We start from the raw sequence: 21,970 nt of genomic DNA, 5'->3' as shown, positions 1-21,970 counted from the left end.
TGGGTCATTGAATTTGACGCAGCTATCGGTGTAGAAGTAGACAATCCTCTCAAATAGTATATACATCCATGCTCTTTACCCATGGTTTCCAAACTTTCTCCATGCCTTCTTCGTACTGCCAACCGGAGAAGTCATCATTTGTAAGGGACCACGTATCTAATACGAACTGGCCACCCTCTCGTACACGATAGATGCCTGGGAGCGCCCACATCATCCAGTTGACACCGTACTTTACCGTCATGTTTGTCATGCAACTGACAAATGTGTTGCTTAGCATGCTTGAATCTTGCCCCCATCCAAACTCGGATATGACTACTGGCGTGATCCTCTTAGCAGATTCACACTTCCCATCCAGCAGACCGCAGTATTCTGGGGACTCAATACCCAAGGCATTCAATCCTCTCCAGTACAGCTCGGCCTCAGTGAGCTTGCAGTTCTCCGTTGCCACAGTCTCAGTAAGTCCGTCGTACATGTGAAGCTCCCAGAAGACCTTGTCCTTGAAAGGATGTTCGTCCAGGTCAAAATAGACAGGGTCAGAAACCCAACCGTTCTTGATTGTGTCGCAGTGATAGCAGTCGTGGGTCATCAGATTCTTCTGATTAATGAGGCCTGATAAATCCTCATCAAATTGCATTCCAGACCAGCTGATGAGGATGTCCGGGTTCGCCTCGTGAATGGCATAGGCACCCGCCGTCATGTTGCCGACGTATGTCTGCCAGTTGTACTGGAGTGGTGCATCAGCCAGCTCGGTGATGTTGTAACTAGGCCTCAGCTCGTTGCGAAGGGACATGCTCGCAACGTTGGGATGCTTGCTAGCCCAGCAAGCAACATAAGCTAGACCTCGAAGCCATTTGTCGACAGGGAAATTAAAGCTGTCGAACCAAGCATTGCCGTCGATGTTGCTGCAGCACCACATTGCCTTGCTGACATGGTTATCTGGGTGAATCAAAATCCCTTTCTGTTGCGCAATTTCTGCAATGTCGGACCAGATCTCGAATCTCGTCGTGTCCAATGACCATGAAGGGTTCCTGGAAACCATCATATCGGCGACGCGGGTGCCATTCTCAACACCCATACCGTTGATGAGAGCTTCTTTCAGGCCAATGTCGGAGCCGTTCCGCTCGTAGATCTGGTCCACCATTTCAATCGCGAAAGGCATCCTGAGCATGTTGAAGCCCGCGCTTTTGACCAAGTCTAGGATGTCTGAAACAGATTGATACTCGACGCCTTCAGGAATCATGGTCTCGCCTAGGCGTTATCATGTCAGTAGAGGTATTCATAAAGACTGGCGTGCGAACTTACCACTGAGTGGCCAATTCAAGCCGGCCCATACGATTGTGTCATTACGAGAATTGACTATGTCTCTTCCTGCAGTACGAAATGGTGCATACGGCCAGATATCGGTCGTGTTTGCTCTACCGAACAGAACATTGCTTGCGATTTTTGCTGTCTGTGTAGCAATCACAGGGATGGCATACACCAGAGCAAGAACCGGCTTCATTTTGGCACGTAAGCTGTGAGAGAAGTGACTTTTAACGGTGTGGCTTCTGGCATTCGATGTGACTGCCAGCGTTCACTGGGCAGGTTTTATGACGTTGATACCTAGGATAAGAGACTGTGCTTTGGGCGGCCATGGTATTGACTTAACATCGGGCCCATGATAAGCACTGGAGCCGGGCAGCCGGGAAGTTAGCCGGCATTCCTCTCATATGATGCCGACGACTAAGATGGGCTTCAAGGACTAGGCAGATTGGCATCATCCGTTACCCCATCCATGCATCTCGAGCCTGTTTCGATCCACTGGATATGCATTTGCGAGGGGCTCGGGAGGGAGTACACCGATTTGACCCCGCATTGTACTATCGGTTTGCCGGCCATGCCCGGCGAACTAGGGCCGGTCGGCGGCTCAGAACCGGGTGGCGATTAGCAACACAGCACCAAAGTAGGCGAACGACTGAGGAGATCAAATCATGTTTTTTTATGGTATTAATCTTAAAATTAGAGGATAAGAAAACGAGATGCTATGGCAATTACAATATCTCGTCCAATGACAGAGTCTGGTATCTCGTCTATGTGTGTAAACAGTGGTCTATGTGCAAACGCCCCCTTTCACTTCACTCTATGTTTGATCATGTGTCTAGTAACCGTTGAGAATCTGGGCAGAGATCTTCTCAGCGAGCACATAGACGGTGCTCTGAGGGTGACCAGGAGGAAGCAGTGCGAAGCTGCTAGCGTCAACAACTCTCAGACCGTTGACACCGATGACCTTTGCGTCCTTGTCAACAACCGCATTGGGGTCATCGCTCTTGCCCATTCTGCAAGTGCAAGACGCGTGCCAGATGGTCATGACATCGTTGCGAATCTGCTGGATGATCTGAGCATCAGTCTGGACGGCGGCGCCAGGGTAGTACTCCTTGTTGTCAGCGAGGACGGGCTGCATGGCCTTGCTGCTGAAGGCCTGGCGGAGGCGCTTGTAAGTAGCAAGAGCAACGGCAACGTCAGTGGGGTCGGTGAGCCAGTTGGGGTTGATCAGAGGCAAGTCCTTAGTGTCGGCTGAGGCGAGAGTAACGGTGCCGCGGGACATCGGGGCGACAAGACCGCCGAGGATGGTAGCGTACTGGTAACCGTCCTTGGGCTGGGTGAGAAGGAGGTTGGCGAAGTTGCCGACGTAGCCAGGGGCAGTGAGGTACTCAATCTCGGGCCAGTCCTCAGGGAACTGAGAGTCGAGGATAGCGGCGGTGTCGGCGCTGATGAGGTCACGAGGAGCCTTCTCCCAGCCGAGGAAGTCGCAGACAGGGTTGGTGAGAGGACCCTGCTTGAAGATGGAGTACTGGAAGGCAAATTGAGCGGCAGTGTAGATGAGGTCGTTGGCAAGACGGGTCAGAGTCTGAACCTTGACGCGCCATGTAGGTCCGAAGAAGACATGGTCCTCCATACCCTGACCAACACCGGGGCGCTCGGCGACGATGGGGATGTTGAATTTCTGGAGCTGATCTTTGGGGCCGACACCGGAAACCATGAGAAGCTGAGGGCTCTGGAAAGCACCGGCCGAGAGGATGACTTCCTTGCGAGCCTTGAGAGTGTAGGTGACGAGACCGGTGTTGACGACAACGCCAGTAGCGGTTTTAGAGCTGTCGAAGAGAATCTTCTTGGCCATGGACAGCTGGAAAACCTTCAGGTTGGAGCGGCCGATAGCCTGGTTGAGGAAAGAGGTCTGACTGGACTCGCGCTTCTCAGTCTCAGGTGCAATAGTATCGGAGCAGTACTGTGCGCCCATCAGCTCGCCACTGTTGAAGTCCTGGGCCTGAGGGATACCAATCTCATTGAGAGAAGGCTCCAGGTAGCTGCTGAAGGGCTGGGCGTAGTTGGCGTAGGAAACACGGAGAGGTCCGCCGGCAGGGGAGAAGGCATCGGGGTTGTACTCGGCGCTCGCGTTGGCAGCGCGGGAGGAGCCGGGAGGGGTGAATTTGACACTCTTCTGGAAGTAAGGGAAGAGGGAATCCCAAGTGTAGCTGTCATCGCCAACAGCATCCGCCCATTTCTGGTAGGACTGCTTCGTACCGCGCTGGTAGATCATGAAGTTACGTGCCGAGCTAGATCATGTTAGGTACATCCCATAATCGTCTGGTTTTAACATCATTGCTCACCTTCCACCGAGACACTTTCCACGAGCATAGTGGATGCGCCTGTTATTGGCACCAGCCTGGGGCTGAGTGATGAAGTTCCAGTCAACGAGAGGGTTGGTGTCGAGAGGGCTGGCGCCCGCAAACAGGGTATCACCCGCAGGCGTGTTGCCAATGATGGGGTTCGTAATCTGGTAGAATGTGCCGGCTTCGATCACAGCGACTGAGATGCTGGGGTTGGCACTCAGTCTGTTGGCCATCACAAGGCCAGCGGTACCACCGCCGACGATAACGTAATCGAATGTCGCGTCCTTGGCGTCTCCTGCGTTGCCGCCGAGTTGGCGCTTGAATTCCGCGTGCTGACGCGCCTCATCGTCGGCTGGGGCGGCCTTGGTCACGCTAATGATGGCGACAAACGTCGCGATAGCTTGAGAAACGCGCATCTTGTTGGGTCTGAATGGAAGGAAAGAATGAATGAGTGAGAGTGAATTGTCAAGTCTGAGGATGAGAAGAACATGTTTCGAAGGATCGTCAAGAGATTATATGATGTTTGAGGTCTCAAGGAACGTTGAGGGACTGGCCGAGAATAGATCATCATGATCCTTTACGAGACGTCTAATTGCTGTTTAGGTCAGGTCATCGAGACGGGTGGAAGGAAGATCTTGAGAATCAAGCCTCTTTGAGAATACTAAGGCCTGTCTAACTCGCTTGTGGTCAAGCGTGCCGAGATTTAGCGTAAGAACAGACATTTGAGATGTGAAATCTTCCATGGTTCACCGCCCACCACCGCTCTTAGGGCGCTCTGGTCCCGTGGTGGTCAGTGGCTTGGACCCTTTGGAGAACGTGAAAAGTGATCACTGATCACTGATCACCATCATGATTGTCAGGCACAGAAACGTGGCGGACATGGTTGCGGGGGGCGCGATCCGGGGCTAAATGCAGAATTGAGTTTAGCCCGCTAATTCAGGGGAGAGTTGCGATGCTGAGAGAAAGGGAGCAGAATTTGTATCCGGCTGAACCTTCAACTTCTAGACGCAGTCAGGGACGGTGAAAGACTTCAGGATATCCCGTGCGAATTACCGAATCCGGGAACGCGCCAACTTGTGGCGTTGCGACCCGGCTAGACATGCTGGGATAAAGAAGGCGATGATGTCTTCCATCCAGTGACAGTTTAGCCCGTCCCAACCAAGAGAACCTCTTTGTCCTGACTTGGTATAGAGAACAAGGTCGCTTGTTTCAGGAGGTGACGGAACAATAGACCTCGATCTGTCAACCTGTAGGTCTTATGAACATCTCAAATATTAACAAGACAGTCGCTTCTCCGGCGGGTATGATTCTTGGAAGCCGTTGCAACCAATACTGCGAGCGATAGGGCGAGTCTAGCCCTCAATCAGTTCAATGTTGCGAGCGACTCCGGCTAATTCACCCCAAATTGCTCGGCCGGCTTGGGAGGCGGCACGATTAGGGGACGGTGTTATCGGCCGAATGGAGACTCGGAGTGCGCAACAGAGCCGCCAGACACGCCGGCGTGTGTTGATACCGTCTGAGTTGAAAGATAAGACATAATTCCCGGATTACCTCGAAGTCAACGCCTGAGGATATGGTCTCCGTCATGACATGAAAGCCCTCGATCAACAATGTCAAAGGCAGGACAAAACTTTCGAAATGCAGTGAGCCGATGGGTTGGACAGGCTCAGCTGGTGCTCTGATTCATGTTGTTACCATTCGACTCATTCATCAGCCCGCCTGAAGTGGAGGGTTTATGGGAACAGAAATGATCGTCGCGTCCGCCTTTTTGAGCAAAGTGGTATCCTTAGGAGATCAGAATTCAGAGAGTAAGAGATGGTTTGTCGTTGTCGTCGAACAGCTAATGGCCACTCAGCATGGAATGATAAGTAGACCTGACTGTAAGGTGGAAAAGTTGCGAAGAGCCCTCGGTCCCCAAGACTTCTTGTCTTGAAGCGACTGAAAGCACGTGGCCTTGATAGAGTTGGTCGTTGAATCTCTCGGTCTCGGTTTTGCTTCGGTCTTGACCCATACGATAGAAGTATATGAGCCTCAGCGCCTGTCTGGAAACTCTTTCATATTAAATCACCGTCTGTAAAGACCTGGGGCTCAAATAGGTAACTACCCTTTCTAGCCGCCAAGCGCAAATGACTCTGTTTTTGAGCTCGAAAGGCACCTGTTCCGCTTAGTCACAGCCGCTCCGCCCCCAAGGATGCAGGGATTCGCGGTCGCTAACTCTGTTCAGTCCGGAGCGCTGGGTTCGTCTCATTGCCCCTTAATCAAAGTTTCCAGGGGCTTTATGTTTATTTGACACAATAGTCAACACAAACAGATGAGCAATTGGCTAACGTTTTCACTCTTCTCGGTTCTCCGAGCTGGCATGACTTCATTCTACATAGGCTAATTGCCGGATCACCTCTCTTTCTAGCCAAGTTCTCCTCGTACTGGTGGACTTTTCAGGGCTGATGGAGCTCGAACACCCTGTCTGCGCCTCGTCTGATTGATGGGTTGCAGCGGGCGGCCCGCGAGCATCCCACCTCGGCTGTCGGAATGCTTCTGAGAAGGTTCTTTCGCGATATTAAGGTTTTCTGGGGAGCTTTTCAATCTATTCGAGATGCCTTCTTCCCCTGAAGGCGCAATTGACGTCCAAATGTCCCCTGCCACTCTATCGGAGAGATCACTAGCCAAGAGAAGAATACTGCCCGAAAGCGAGAGTGAGAAAAGTCCGTATGGACATGTAAATAGTCAACAGGCCCCCCAATTGAAGCTGTTTGCTACTCCATCACCTGTCCAAACCAGTCCTTTCCTTTTTTTTCCACTGACATTCGCTTTCATCGACACTCTTTTCGATCGACGACATTCGCTTCACCCTGGCTGGCCCATTCAAGATTTCACACATTCTTTAGAGACTCGAGTGACCAGACCAATCTACAAAACTCCCCCGAAAATGAGAGGCGCCGGACTCATCCTGGCGGCGGCGGCATCCGCCCGCGCCGCCTGCGATTGGAAGAACGTCCACACCGGAGGCGGCGGTGGCTTCGTCCCGTCCATCCAATTCCACCCGACCGAGAAGGGCGTCGCTTTTGCCCGCACCGACATCGGTGGCCTCTACCGCCTTAACGACGACGATTCCTGGACTCCCGTGACCGACGCGAACGGCTTTGCGCACGACGGCAACTGGAACAGATGGGGTATTGACGCGCTGGCCCTGGACCCTGCCGATGCGAACAAGGTGTACATCGCGACGGGCATGTACACCAACGATTGGTACTTTTCTCGATGCACTTCATGCAAGGAAACCTGGCTGACTATCTCAGGGACCCCAACAATGGAACCATCGCCCGCAGCTCCGACAAGGGCGAGACATGGGAGGTCACCACGCTCCCCTTCAAGGTCGGCGGTAACATGCCTGGACGCGGCATGGGCGAGCGTCTCGCTGTCGACCCCAAGAACTCTCAGATCCTCTACTTCGGTGCCCGCAGCGGCAAGGGCTTGTGGAAGTCTACCGATGGCGGTGCGACTTTTGAAAAGGTCTCTTCTTTCGAGGCCGTTGGTACTTTCCGCCCCGGTGCCGAGACCGATGCCTACAACGGCGACCTTCAGGGTCTGACCTTCGTCACCATCGATGAGACCTCCGAGGCTGTGAACGGTGCCACCTCCCGCATCTTCGTCGGTACCGCCGACAACACCACTGCTTCCGTCTACGTTAGCACCGACGCCGGTGCTACCTGGGGCCCTGTTGCCGACCAGCCTGCCAAGTTCTTCCCTCACAAGGCTAGACTCTCTGTCGCCGAGAAGGTCATCTACTTCACCTACTCTGATGGCTCTGGCCCGTACGACGGTACTCAGGGTGCCGTCTACAGATACGACCTCACCTCCGGCAAGTGGACTGACATTACTCCTACCTCCGGCAGCGATCTCTTCTACGGCTTCGGCGGTATTGCCGTCGACGCGCAGAAGCCCGGCACCATCGTCGTTGCTACCCTCAACAGCTGGTATCCCGATGCTCAGCTCTTCCGCTCCACTGACTCCGGTGCGACCTGGAAGAAGATCTGGAACTGGGGAGCTGACGGCAAGGTGGCGCCTCAATACACCATCAGCGCCAAGAACGCCCCCTGGATCGAGACCAACTTCCTCGACATCGACACCAAGAAGCTTGGCTGGATGATTGAGTCCCTCGAGATCGACCCCTACGATAGCGACAGATGGTTCTACGGCACCGGCCTCACCATCTACGGCGGCCACGACTTGACCAACTGGGACAAGAACCAGACTATCACCATCGAGAGTCTTGCTTCTGGCATTGAGGAGATGGCTATCTCTTCGCTGGCCTCTGCCCCTGGCGGTTCCGAGTTGCTCATGGCCACTCTCGACAACAACGGCTTCACCTACGACTCCGTCGCTGATCTCAGCAAGGCTCCTCAGACTGCCTGGACTAACCCTTGGTGGGCTAGCAGTGTCTCCGTCGACTTCGCCGGCAACGACGTCACCAAGGTTGCTCGCATCGGTAAGGTCACCGGCACTCCCCAGCTCGCTCTCTCCAGCGACGGCGGTGCTACCTGGACTGTCGTCAACGCTACTGGCACCACTGCCGCTGATGGTACCGTTGCCTACTCTGCCGATGGCGATGTCGTCCTCTGGTCTACCCTCAACGAGGGCGTTCTTGCCTCCCGCAACCAGGGCAAGCTCGAGAACGTCACCCTGCCCGCCAGCAGCGTTATCGCCAGTGACAAGAAGGCGACTGGCGTCTTCTATGCCGGCTCCAAGTCCACCTTCTACGTCTCCACCGACGGCGCCGCTACCTTCACTGAAGCTCCGCTCGGCAACGTCACCGAGATCCGCCACATTGCTGCCCACCCTACCCAGGCCGGCGAGATCTGGGTTTCGACCGATGCCGGTATCTTCCACAGCACCGACTCCGGAAAGACCTTCTCCCCCCTGTCTTCCAGCCCCTCCAACGCCCACGCTGTCTCTGTCGGCAAGGGTGACGGCACCGCCTGGAACCTTTACGTCTTTGGCAACGGCTCCGACGGCAAGAAGCTGTACGGCAGCGCTGATGGTGGTGCTACCTGGGTCGACATCCAGGGCTCCTACAGCTTTGGTGCTATTGACGGCGCTGCTCTTGTTGGTTCCGCCAACGAGGCCAACGTTGTCTATGTTGGTACCAACGGCCGCGGTGTCATGCACAGCTCGTGCCCGATCTCCAACTCTACTGCTGCGCCTGCTGCTTCCCCTGCCAGGAGACAGCTTCGCAGCCGTCCTATGAGATTCGGAAGGGCCATTCATAACAAGCACATGCACTAGGGAGGAGATATTTAGAACAAAACCAAACACTTCGCTTCTGATGTAGCCATATTCTGGTCGAAACTTTTACATAGACTATTTGTCAAATTCTCAAAACGTTTACTTCTGTTCAAAGCCCACGTCTCAACCTCCACCAAACGTCTCTATCGTCGAAGACTCTTAAAATTTGTACCTCTCAGACCCTCGATAGCCATGAGCTTTTGACTATTTTCCGTCCGTGTATGGTCTTGTTTTATTCGACCGTTTAGCGAGATGGTGTTTTTAAACGCGCTCACCGAGTCGATCCTTAGTCGAGTGGGTGTGCTGCCGTATGACCTAGTGGCGTTTCTAAGACCAATGAGCCGTCCCAGACATGAGTCTGCCTTACCGATCCAAAATCTTGGCTGCATGTCTCATCCGCGTTGTAGCACGTCGCTAATGGCTGCCTTCTGGTTCGCATACGCAGGCTTACTGACGAGCGGCACAGCTGAGCCACGTACTTATTTTTCAAGTGTCTGTTCTGTTTGATTCTGATTCATTTCTTTCCTCATTCACGTCTTTCACACATTCTTTCGAGATGGATGAACATCCGAATCAGACAACTGCGATGGGGAGACCCGATCGTTCCCCGTCTCCAGTCTCAACCCGCTGCGCGTCCACAGCGTCGGTTTCGCACGAATCTATCAATATGCAAGCATTGCAAGTCACTTCACAGAGTACTGAAGTCCTTGCAGATTACCGAAGAGGCGCTCAAGAGTTGCACATGTCGTCATCGAACGAACGCGATGATGGCTGTGGGGAATACAAGCCGGTCGCGGCAGACGATGGGCTAACATCTCCAGCACAGTATCCAAAACGAAAGTTTGAACTCGCCACAATACTCGCCGACTGCATCGCCATACTACTACCCCTCGGCCTGGTCGTTTTTGTGATCTTGATCTGGTCTTTGAAAGGCTCTCGGGTCATCGCTGACTCTCATGCCTCTTGGCAGAATGCGATCACGGTTGTGAGTCACTTTTCATAAACAGTAGTGCTGGCTTTAATGGTTTGTTCTAGATGGCGACAGTACTACCAATCGTATTTGCCTCTGTCGTAGGCCGCCTCATGTCCGAAGGGGCTCGTTGGAGACTTGAGCGCGGTGCCTCCGTGGGTTCATTAGAGCAACTTATGGGTAGCAGAACTGTCGGGGGGGGCCATCGTTACATTGCTTCAATTTCATTCTTGGAACCGACTTACATTGGCACTTCTGGCATTATGGGCCCTCTCTCCTCTGGGAACTCAATCACTGTTGCGGATGTCAAAACTACGCCATAATCTTGACCTCGGAACCAGTCGTACCACATACTTTGACAGCAGCGCTCGAAGTCAACTAGTTGATTGGGCTAGCTTGGGGGCTGGCGGTCCTTCAAATTCTATTTTGAAGGCGAGGCTTCGTGCTATTGCGGGATTATACTCAACACTTGTCTCAACGCCCGAAAGTATCAAACTTGATACCATGGACCCGTGGGGAAACGTCAAGATCCCATTTCTCCGCCCGGATTCTAGTGGTGACTGGAGAGACATACCGCAAGATCTGACCACAGACGACTATTCGTCCTTGGCTGGTGTGCCTCTCAGCGACCTCAACTATGACGGTAAAACAACATTTTCGCTTGAGTCAAGCTACATCCAACTACAATGCAGCAACATCACCACCAGTCCACTCTCAGAGCCAGATGGGTCTTATCGTGATATGATGAGAGTCGACTTACTTCAGTCTGCCTTTTCCGATTTCATTAGCATATCGGGAGCGCGACATACTTATGAACTTCCAAATGGCACGTGGCATGGCGTTTCGTCGAGCAGAAATATCAGTTCGACTGACACAACGTGGAGTTTGGGGCTTGATCGATTCATCGATCCGCTTTGGTTCGGGGGTAACAATACCAATTTCACTGAATTTCGAAAAGGCGCCAAGGGCTCGCGAGCCCAAGACCTTCACAGACTCATTCTATTCCAAGATCAACAAGGGATCGAAGCTGGTCCTACGAGGCTGCTGTTCCAAGCCAAGTGAAAGGACAGTTTTCACGCACCACAACTTTACTTTACTGGATATTGTGATGTGACTCAAACATATGTTGAGTCTCGTGTCACATGTGATCGATTCACGACTACACGACAGAACTGCTCCGTCGTTGCCCAACGTCCTTCCCAGCAAATGCATCCCCCGGAAGGTATAACGCCGTTATCATTTCCAGTCATTTTCCACGATATATCCCAGGAGCTGCCTCTTGCAGTGGGCGGGGATGTGTCGTTTCAAACAGAAACATCCCTCTACTACATCAAAGATCCTAGTCTTCGGAGCATTAACGGAGAGGAACGGGCGTTCCTCGAGAATGTCACGGCCAGGGATTTGGGAGTTCGCTTAGGCCAACTCCTCAACTCCTATTACCAATTGACGCAGTTGTCTCTCAATATTACTGAGGGATGCAGTGGGGTTTCTTTATTCGAGCCGAACATCTCAGTATCAGCAACAACCAGCAGGGATGTGGTTGTTTTCGGCGTGTCGGATGTCTGGGCTGCTCTCTCTATGACCTCCTGCGCTGCATTACTCGCGGCAGGTATTCTCAGTGTCGTACTTGCTCATTGGGCCCAGACTCCAGAGATCCTGGGTTACGATTCGACCGTGTTCAGGGACTCAAGGCACATCGAGCTGGAGGCTGAATCGGATCGACTCACCGGAGTTGAACTATCGAAAACAGTGATGAAGGAGAGGATAAGATATGGCCTCGTCAGCGAGAAGGGTGGTGAGAAGTTGCGGATGGGTGTTGGGCGTCAGGAAGAAACAAAGGCGTGTAGCGGCAATCTTCGATGAGTGTGACATGTCTGCGCAAGTTTTGATTCCAAGAAATTTGCGAAAATATAACAACTTTGAGATACATTGAATCCGAATCTCAAGGATTCGCGTTACTAATGGATTCAAACTGGTGGCAAATAGCCCCTCTACCATCTTCCCCAGGGAGAGATGGGTCCAACGTGGCTCGAGCTTCTTGCCCCTGGATGAAAGTTCTGATTGACGATGTTCTCGGGCTCAACAAAAACACGCATGCTATGAAGTGTGAAAGACAGTAAAGCCGCGTGGTTCTTCTTCTTTTCTCACACGGTGAGCGTGATGTGACTGATATTAGTTAGTGTGGGCTGGAATGGATGGAGATACCGCTACTGTTTCCCGAAGTTGTGGGTTCGCTCGCAATCCAAAAGTAAGGTCAAATTAAGTACCCCCGAGTACCCACTTCTTTTTCAAAAATGGGCAACCCGAACCCCCCCCCTTGAAGAATGGAGGTCAATATCATCAGACACGGCATCACGGGATCTAGCTTTTGAGCCTGGGAGCCTCGCTGTGATTCTTCAACAAATACTCTTACTATATGCAATATCATGTATGTGTTGCGAGTCCTCGACCCTTTTTGAGATGGATTTGAAGAATCACGATATCCATTTTCAGACATGTTAACGCACACGTCTAGTAAGAGTATCTCGAAGGTTGATGCAAGTGATATGTTTCAGATTCGAAAGCAGTTCGAGATATCATATAGTACATGAAAATTAACACGTGCTGTCAGTCATGAACCCCGAGCAAAAATCTGGATTGGGACAAAGACAACTAGTCGAATTAACTATGCCGGCAACTCGGCACGCACTGCATGGTTCTCCCCCTGCTTCCGATGGGGCACAGAATCCTTTCCAGTATTGCTCCTCCAATGTGCTAGCCTTTGGGCTACAAGGGAATGATTTCTCAAGAACGCCATGCCCATTGGTGTCATAGGAGAATCTAACTCGGTCCATTCCATATCATCAACGTTCCCTTCCTCCCACCACTCCTTGTGAGTCTTAAAAACGGCATACGCTAGAGAATGTTGATTCGCTCCGGACCTACTAAGAACTTCAACGCACTCAAGCTGCCCGCGAAGAGCCGCGAGATGGAGTGGCCGAAGTCCATGAAGGTGGATAGCCGGAGTATCCAGGTCTACACCATGGTATGCCATCCTCTGAAGACAGGCAGCATGGCCGAAAAAGGCCGCGAAGTGAGCAGGCGTGAGTCCCAACGTCGCTTCTCCGTTCGCCTTTGCACCAAGAGAAATAAGCATCTCCACCACCTTATCGTGGCCTTGTCTACAAGCAATATGCATAGGAGAGACTCCCATGTCGTCTGGACGATCCAGATAGTCCCGTATGATGTACAGTCCGTGATACATCAAACGTATACCCTCAGCAAACCCTGATGCAGCGGCGTGCCAGACCACTGACCTCTGGCATTGATCAAAGAATGCCCACTTCGCCATGAACACGTTGGCAGTGAACATGTTCAAATTAATGTCCACGTTACACTGCTTGAGCAAGAATATCAAGGCTTGGCTGTTGCGCGTCGCTACAGCCCTGTGCATTGGACGCTCTCCTAGCATGTTGGCGTCGTTACCATAGTAGGTTAAGGATGTTCTCCTAGAGGTGAATGCTCGCAGCAGACCTTCCGAGAACCTGTCTGACATAACCACTAAGTGTGACAAAAAGTCAAGGCACGGCGAAGTTGTTGTCTCCAGCCATCTAGGTTCCATATCCACGTATTTCTGTAAAATGCCCAAAAACTCGTCTTGTCCGAGTATGGCGATCAGGTGAATAGGTGCTAGAGCCGTATTGGCAGGTTTAAACTCTGTGCCAGGCATTATGGAAGCGCCCTGCTCCAGCAGATACTCGGCGAGTTTCACGTAGCCCCCGAAAACAGCCCAATGAAGCGGCGTGAATCCAAAGAAGTTGATAGTTTTGACTCCCAGAAGGGTTTTGACTGAGCCCATTTGTTTGACCATGTCGAGCTCCCCATCACGACAGAATTCCAGCAATCTTTCGGCCTTTTGCTGGTCCTCTATATCGAACATGTCTTCCTTCATATCGGTTTCAATCTGATCAGGAACCCTTTGGAGCAGATCGTCGGTGTAGCTCAGCAACTGCTCCGCCGGCCGGACCCTTACGATACGTTTGCCAACGAAGGATCCCTCGAAAAGGCTTGAAGCCCCAAAGTCCTCGACTGTAGAAGGCTGAAGGACTTTTGCAAGCTTTCGGGCACAGTCCACAGGTCCAGCGACCTCTCGCGCAGGTGCAAAGTTGAGAGCAGGATCGTGTTGAAAATGATAGTAGCCAAGCTCTGGAACGTCCTCGACTGTGAGTGAAACGTAGCTGCGCCCATGTCTGACAATCTCGGAAACTTGTGCCACGCATACGTTCTCTGGGGAGCCAAAGGTATTTGGAAGAAGTCTTCCGTGTCGCGCCGATTCATCGGCCATCTCGAAGAGAAATCTCATGGAGAATCCTCCTTGCCGTTTTACAGGCATACACCACGGTTTATAATGCGCTCCACTCGACGCCTCAATCCCCACGAAGACGGTGATCGTACCAGAATTCCTTTCGGAACGAAGGTCCTCGAGCTCGATGATTCCCATGACACCTCCGACTTGACCATACGTCGATTTCAAAATCCAGGCAGATGAATCCCATCGATTGCGGGGATAGGCGGCTTTTACACGGCGGGGCCCAAGAGAATCCGGGTTGACATTGAAGTCCGGTACCAAGTGTACAGGGTTCTGGCGGACGTTGACGGTCTTATAACCTTCCTCGGCCAATGGTACCTCAAGGCCGGGAGGCTTGAGGAGTTCAATGGATTCAGGCAGTATACGTGCGTACTGATTCCCCCAAAGGCGCTTCAGGTAGATGGCGGGAGAGCTTTCAACACCTTGTATTATTCTGCTGCAGTCCAGAATGGCGTGAAACCTGTCTGATGACTGTATGCCATCCTCCCCGTTAATTGGTCGAAGATATAGCTTGAGATTGAGGCCTTGGTTGGAGATTGTTGTTGGCATCGTCTCCCCAGAAAGCAGTGGCGGCAGCGGTCTGATTCCCGTGCTCTTCAAAAAGTGCATGGGAGAGTCTGCTAAAAGACCTGACAAAAGATCCTCAGTATTTGTGCTTTTCGAGGGTAGCAAATCAGTCTTTGTCCAAGCAAAGATTGACTGATCGTCTGTTTCCCTCATGATGGCCTCTTGCAATCGAACAAAGGCGCGTGACCCTTCTCCGTAAAGGAGGGGCATGTTTACCGAGAATACTCCCAATAGGCAATATGCCAAATCCTCGAGCCTGGTTGTCTGTCGGAGAGCAGCCCAACTCATTCTCGTGGCAACACTCAAATCCTGGGGTCCCAAGCTGCCGTCAAGCACTCGTTCATCAATCCCGGTAATCTCTCCCAGAATGTGAGGCCCGATGAGGTTGTTAGATGAGGTATTGAGTTGAGATCCAACTTTGCTCCCGAGAAAATCCCACTCAGCCGAGAAAAATTGCATGTTCCTTGGCGCAATGAGTTCCTGCAGTGTCCATCCCCTCGTAAACCAACGAGAACTTCTAATCGTGGCCTCTTGCCATGCTCTTCCGTTGTTGCGCGTAGTGACGTCAGATAAGAAGGCATAGCAGATGCCAGCGCCCTGGTACCATTGGTACATAGAGTTGATGGCTTCGGAGAGTTCGGCAGACGAGGACTTATCGATGCAGCAGGTATCGATCCAGATGTAATCGTATCTGTCAGCAAGCGCTCGCTTGGCTGCTTGTTCAACCTTGAGAAACCCCTTCTTCGTCTTCACCTGGCTGGAAAATTGGTATCCGTTCTTTGCCTTAAGAAAATTCCCCATTGCCTTGATTTGACTGTAGATCTGGTCCAATTGAGGATTGAGATCTTGGTAGGTGATCTCTTCCTCTCCCCAAGTATGTGACAATATGGCGTAAGGCGGTATGGCGTCGTTGTTGAACTCAAGAACCCGAAGGGTTCTCGCATCAAGCAAGCGCATCCTATGATATTGCTGATGAGAGCAGCCTGGGCGTCAAACACACGTCTCCAGTAGGTCGGGCTGGTATATTTCTCGAGCGCTGCTCTACGCCACTGGAATTGAATTGGACGACGTTAATAATTAGTCTCTGAAAAGGAGAAACAGAAGAGTCGATGTGCTTGCGGGCGGTCTCGATGGTTGTAGCACTATGCACACATGTAGTTGCACATGGCGATGGTTTGGCATGCTCTTCGGAAGCGGAAACATGAACTACACTCCGTTGCGTTGACAGCGTCCGCCCCTAAGTTTGACCCGGAAGGAAAATTTTCCGCTAGCTTAGAAACCCCTTAAAACCCCCTAAACTTCACGTTTTAATAACTCTATGCGTACGTAATGCGCGTAAATAAAAAATATATTAATCGATAGCCCTCGATTAGGTGATTATAATGATATCTTTTTTATTCTTGCGCATTATATACGCATAGAGTTATTTAAGTGTGAAATTTAGGGGGTTTTAAGGGGGTTTCTAGGTTAGTAGACACTTAACATAACGCTAAAAAGAAAAAACGAAACCCCCGGCGTGTTGCGTTGAACTATCTGCTTAAAAAACCCCTTAAAATTAGCTTTAACTTCACACTTAGATAACTCTATGCGTACGTAATGCGTAAGAATAAAAAAGATATTATTATAATCACCTAATCGAGGGCTATCGATTGATATATTTTTTATTTACGCGTATTGCGTACGTATAGAGGTATTAGTAGACGAAGTTTAGGGCGATTTAGTGGTTTTTCGGTAAAAAGCCCCTTTTTTTGCCTTTTTCGGGCTAAAAACTGCGGGGTGGACGCTGTCAACGCAACGGAGTGTACTCGTCGTGTTCTGCAAAACCAAAACCCCGCTACGGCGTCGCTTAAATGCAGGCAATTCACTCGTCATCCTGCAAATCGCAGATAGCGCTTTTTGCAGCTAGCGTGGTCAGCCTGCAAGCCCGTCAGCAATCGATACGTGCGATTGGCTCTTCAAGTCTGCATGCTGTGATTATCGTTGCGCAGCAAATCAAGATCGAGCATTATCTGTTGCCTGATCTTACCCACTTTTATCTCGGTCTGCTTTCTTTTTCTGGCTCCCAGTGGTTTAGGTCGCATCTTTCATCATTAACTCTGGTACTTGAGGATAGATCTTCACAATGCAATGTTCGGTGTGGACCGTGAGCTCCAAGCGCAGCAACTTGGGTACAATATCCTGAATATGTCAGGATCTTATTAGCCATGTTTAAAATGGGCACATCAGAAGATAGCCTCGATACAAGCTCAGTGCAGAATCGGCCCACGTCGGAAGCCTCATGTTTAGCTTTAGTCAAAATGACCCGAATAGACTTTGAAACTAGCATTTCGGACTTACCTTGTCCCCTTTATGGGTGTACTCAACACGCAAATGGATTGAAGTTTGAGTCAATACCACCGGATAGTTCCGGTTCGCCCTATTGAGGTGAAGACAACACCATCGCTCGCCTTGGCCATTGTTATTGCATGATTCAGTATCCAGTCATACTAATAACTTCATGCCCAAGCAGTCTTTGCAAAGCCCTCTCACGGACCAAAGGTTGCACAGTGAAACGTACTGTTGCTGAGACCGACTTGAGACCTGGTGCATCGCCGCTTTTGGAAAGTACTTATGCATCTTGGTTCGACTTTTCGTATGATCTTCACATTGTGTTCTGATTCTTAGACAAGGCTTTATATCAACCTGAGTTGTGTGGTGTGTGTGCCATTCCACGAAGCCGTAAGCCTTCTCTTACGTCTGCACACTGGCCGTGCATGAATATTTTCATCACAAGTGAAAGGCCTATCCTATTATCCTTTCCTTTCAGACATCGAGTGGTCGACGGTCATTGTCATGGCAAAAGAGGGAGATAATCAAGATGTTCGTAGGAGCCACTTGGTCTACATGTGTATTAGTCCAATGAGTGTGCCTTCCAGGCCATACGCTCCATCCGCCAGGGCATACGCTCCATCCGACGGCTGTAAGCGACAATAAGTCTCAGTGCAACGAGTTCACCATCGTCGTAATGTTGGACAAGGGGCAATGTGGGACTTAAGAAGTAGGCTGTAAACTGCGTTTTGGACCTGCATGTGTTACTTCGGATGGATCTTACCAACCCCCATGGTAAGCGAGGTCAAACAACAAGAACCAAGTGTTCAAACATAAATAGACCAATAAAGACTGCCTCAAATACCCCTCTTTTACAGATGTTCACGTTCATTAAACATAAGACTAAAGACACTGCAACATACCTTTGATTCTCCCCTGAAACCTATTGATCAACTCTACACCTCAACATCCAGTCCACTTTTTTCTGCTGTCAGGAGCCACTGTTGCTCTCGTAATGGGAGCCTCGATCACGATGCCACGTAACGACGGTTACAAGATTGATGACTTGGGCGACGGCATTTTCACTGCATCTTTCAGTGAAGGTGGTCTCGTTAATGTCACTCGAATCGACGACATCAAAGTTTCTGTCGTCACCAAATTCCTGCCTCGAATTGGGCCAACCCGCCGAGACATGCCAATCACGAGGTTTGGCTGCTACCGTGAATCCGTAAACCAAGGCGACTGGGAGAATGTCAGAACCAACTTCAAGAACTTTTGCGACGGCGGAGCTGTCATTCCTGGCGGCGGTCTTCAGTATGCCGTAAGTGGCAAGCAAGTCGCGTTTGCATGCTCGTGGGGAGGAAACAACCCATGTAGTGGTGGCGAGTTCGACGAATTCCTTGATTACATCAATAAAAATTGCGGGGGCTGGTATGGAGGCTGGGTGGACAAGGACAGTTGGGCGAAGCAATATGGTATGCAGCAGAAGGGCGAAGCGATTTGCGGCAAGGCTGATCGCGTTCAATGGCCAAAGCTGTAAGCATTCATGTTTGGTGTAGCCTTCCAATATGAGAAGACAGACGACTTCTGACGGTGTCTCTCATTTTGTAAATTCACTTTAAGCTACGGGCGCCCAGGTGTACGAATTCAACATTCATTTCACCAAGCGGCGCCGAATTACCAATGTCAGTGTTTGTGCCACCAAGATTATCACGTCACCGATTCCGCGGAGAAGTTTATCCTGTTATCACACGTGATTATTTGTCCTGTGAAAAGATTGCTCTACTCAAGACCGACACCGAACATCGCGAGCTCCTCGCATCCCTTGTGGCTACAGGCCATCTCCACAAACAATCCCCGTTAATCTCTCAGAAACCAAGGAGGAGACCGGTTACCGGCGGCTTGCGTTCTGTTAGGAGAGGAATATCCTTGGAAGAAGCCGTGTTAGGTTTCGTCATGTTGTCGATTAAACGGCTAGGCAAGGAAGAGCTTGGGGCTAGAAGTGTTCGTGACGTTGCCGTTGGCCACAAGAATGCCAACCATGCGACTTTCTTCCTTTTGGTCCAAATCACCTGAGTGAGCGTTCACAGAGAGGCTTGGCATTGGAAATGACAAGAATCCCCAGCCTGAAGCGAAAGCTTGTTTTGATAGCAAGCGCCATATCACGAACCACACACGGCAGGGGTCTCGGAGCTTTCCCGATATTTGCAGAGCTCATGGGCCCGACGGTCCGGATTACTGCTTTGGCCATCATTCATCTAATTGGCACATTGCAACATGCGATGGCGCAAATTACCCTGTCGCAGCGGTTAAATCTTTGGTTCCCATTTTCGTATCAACTGAAGTGATGTAGTCCGAGGTACGAGCAAACAAAACTTCAAATCTATATATGAAGCCCTTTGCATGCTGTTGACCTAATGTTAACAGCACACCAGCAATCACTTTCCCATCCGCTCTCTTACTTCACACTCGTCCACTTGCAGCCATGAAGCTCTTGAACCTCGCCTTCTTGACTGTCGCCGCCGCCGGCGCCTTGGCCGCACCTGCCGCATCGGCAGAGCAGGTCGCCTCTGTGGGCCTGCGCGCCCGTTCCCCCGAGTTCTTCCAGGCTATCCATGACATGATCAACTCGACCGCGGAGGAGGATGGTTTCAGCATCGAGAAGCGTGGCACTACCACTCTCACCTCGAGCAAGGACGGCGTCAACGCCGGAGGGTTCTACTACTCGGTCTACAGCCCCAACGGCGCCACTGTCAAGTACACCAGCGACGACAACAGCGGCGCGTGGGGACTCGACTGGACTTGCAAGGCTGAATTCCTGGCTGGCAAGGGTTACAGGTCTACGACTCCTCGGTAAGTGCTTGGAAACTGGGATGTTCACCGGTGCTTTCTTTGAAAGGCTGATCATGCTGTATCACAGTTCTCTCACGTACTCCGGCTCTTTCAAGGCCAGCGGCGACTGGACCCTGGCTGCCTACGGCTGGACGACCAACCCGGTGACCGAATGGTACGTCGTCGATGCCCACGGATCCGGCACCCCTGGCAACGGCAAGCCGGTCGGCACAGTGACCAGCGACAGCGGTACATACGATGTTTACGACCTGTACTACTCCAACGTCCTCGAGATCTACAGCGCCACCTCGTTCCATCAATACTGGTCTGTCTGCCGCGCCCAGCGCACCACTGGCGGTACGATCAATGTCGCGAAGCACTTCAGCGGCTGGAAGTCTCTTGGCCTCAAGCCTGGAGCTCCTGTGTTCCAGATGCTCACCCTTGAGGGCTTTTCTGGAAGTGGTTCTCTGTCTTTGAAGACTAGTTAAAGGGCTTGATCATCAAAGCGCTTGCTGAGCGAATTCTGTTCACGAGTCTGAAGTCTCCTTGGGGAGCATTGCGTGTCACTAAGAGGCGTGTTCGTGTTTACGCGACATAACCCCATTTACTTCCTTTCACTTCGTACCGTGTTTATCGCGGGTATTTATTCGAGAAATTCGTACATAAATCAATTAGACGTTTTCCCTTTGGATTATCTATGGCGCATTCTTTCTGTTGAACGCGCTGTTGAGTTTTTTGAGGCCAGGCCCGGTATCAGCTAAATTCGAACCATTTATTTCTTTCTTACTATTTGTCACTGATTTTAGATCGCGAGTTCCAGAGTTTCTTCCAGCAGAGCAGTGGTTTCTCATACGCCATCTTCTGTTCGTCAAAGCGATTGCCTGTCGTGGGCTACAACTTTGGAGTAGCAAACCTTACTTCTGTGTCGTTCCATTTTCCTCCTATCCACTGTATAGCAATATTTCCCCATACGTAGAGAGTACACAAATCTACCTTGGGAAACTTCTAGCAATTATCCAAAAGGAGCATCGAAGCATCACATCATTGGCCGAAGCTGTATCGGCCCTGACCAGGCACGGGACACCACCACCTTTGTCGCATCCGGTATGGAGGGCAGAACATCCTCGGTCGATTAGGTCATTGCTGGGGGTCCCGGACTGTCTTCTGCCCAGTGAGCTATGAATATCCCATCAACGGCGATAACCCCCCAAACTCAGCTGAAGTTGTCTCGGGAAGCATATCCAAACTCTTTGCAAAGCCGTTGCATTTAACCCACGTGCGGGCAGAAACGTTACCTACCGGCAGCCGGGAGATACGTATCTCCTCGCACTGTGAGGGTGTTCATACGTCGAGATCAGCCTCGCAAACTCAAACCAACGTCCCGTCCCGTCTGGCTTGGACTCACTCTATTGGAAAAGGGCCTCTTCATTCCAGGTCTGAAGATGGACCGACTGGAGAGGGAAAACATTGCCTGTTTTTCATCTTGCCTCTCGCTCATTGGTGCAGAAGGTCATGCATGTTTCAGCCACCGACCGTTTCTTTCTGTGTTCCGCCAATGAAACAGGACGAACAAATCATGTTTCACATGGACGTTGGAACGGTTGTTCGATGCCGAGAAGAAGGAAAAGAAGAAAGAGATGTTTACCTGAGGGCTTCTGATACAGAGATCATCAGCATCATTCCAGACAACATCGTTCCTTGTTCATTTGTGTGCACCCTCCAAGCTGCCCTGCCATGACTCGGCCGTCTGCTCCTCCGTTACTCAGCCCCCCGACAACGTGCCACGCCACTTTCACATCCTCCAGCTGAATGAGGAAAACGAATGGTGTTAGTGCAGGCCGCGGAAGCGCAATGTCGAGGTGTGTTACGGGTCTGGTCTCTCCCCGTGACTGTAGAAGAGAACAGTCGATAGTTTGAATAAAATCTCAGGTTTGTTCTCGTGCCCTGCTGGAAATTCCGCAAAGTTATATCTTGGCACCTAAAATGGACTTCACTCAATCATCGGCGGCGGAC

General features: G+C 51.2%; 6 protein-coding genes across 6 annotated transcripts; 3 read left to right on the top strand and 3 right to left on the bottom strand.

The window, feature by feature from the left end:
- Positions 1-49: 49 nt before the first annotated feature.
- On the bottom strand, positions 50-1,501 carry GH5FP-3 (Glycosyl hydrolase 5 family protein; the record flags this gene model as incomplete). The annotated part of the gene is made up of 2 exons (XM_036639362.1): positions 50-1,248; positions 1,303-1,501. 2 exons carry the CDS (start codon positions 1,499-1,501, stop codon positions 50-52), a joined length of 1,398 nt encoding a protein of 465 aa, XP_036495581.1.
- A 636-nt stretch (positions 1,502-2,137) lies between these two features.
- On the bottom strand, positions 2,138-4,066 carry patE-3 (Dehydrogenase patE; the record flags this gene model as incomplete). The annotated part of the gene is made up of 2 exons (XM_036639361.1): positions 2,138-3,593; positions 3,648-4,066. 2 exons carry the CDS (start codon positions 4,064-4,066, stop codon positions 2,138-2,140), a joined length of 1,875 nt encoding a protein of 624 aa, XP_036495582.1.
- A 2,510-nt stretch (positions 4,067-6,576) lies between these two features.
- cel74a-1 (Xyloglucanase) lies at positions 6,577-8,933 on the top strand (the record flags this gene model as incomplete). Its single annotated transcript, XM_036639360.1, has 2 exons — positions 6,577-6,896; positions 6,947-8,933. The coding sequence occupies 2 exons, from the start codon at positions 6,577-6,579 to the stop codon at positions 8,931-8,933; spliced, it is 2,307 nt and encodes a 768-aa protein (XP_036495579.1).
- A 3,635-nt stretch (positions 8,934-12,568) lies between these two features.
- On the bottom strand, positions 12,569-15,775 carry CGCS363_v007510 (Vegetative incompatibility protein HET-E-1; the record flags this gene model as incomplete). The annotated part of the gene is made up of 1 exon (XM_036639359.1): positions 12,569-15,775. One exon carries the CDS (start codon positions 15,773-15,775, stop codon positions 12,569-12,571), a length of 3,207 nt encoding a protein of 1,068 aa, XP_036495580.1.
- Positions 15,776-18,158: 2,383 nt separating this feature from the next.
- CGCS363_v007509 (uncharacterized protein) lies at positions 18,159-18,665 on the top strand (the record flags this gene model as incomplete). Its single annotated transcript, XM_036639358.1, has 1 exon — positions 18,159-18,665. The coding sequence occupies one exon, from the start codon at positions 18,159-18,161 to the stop codon at positions 18,663-18,665; it is 507 nt and encodes a 168-aa protein (XP_036496486.1).
- Positions 18,666-19,610: 945 nt separating this feature from the next.
- xlnA-0 (putative endo-1,4-beta-xylanase A) lies at positions 19,611-20,445 on the top strand (the record flags this gene model as incomplete). The annotated part of the gene is made up of 2 exons (XM_036639357.1): positions 19,611-19,978; positions 20,046-20,445. The coding sequence occupies 2 exons, from the start codon at positions 19,611-19,613 to the stop codon at positions 20,443-20,445; spliced, it is 768 nt and encodes a 255-aa protein (XP_036496485.1).
- Positions 20,446-21,970: the final 1,525 nt, after the last annotated feature.

This window comes from Colletotrichum siamense (genome assembly GCF_013390195.1).
Source record: "Colletotrichum siamense strain Cg363 chromosome Unknown KSG_Cg363_contig04, whole genome shotgun sequence".
Lineage (NCBI taxonomy): Eukaryota > Fungi > Ascomycota > Sordariomycetes > Glomerellales > Glomerellaceae > Colletotrichum > Colletotrichum siamense.
Note: the sequence above shows the minus strand (reverse complement) of the source record. Positions and strands in the feature narration are given on the sequence as shown.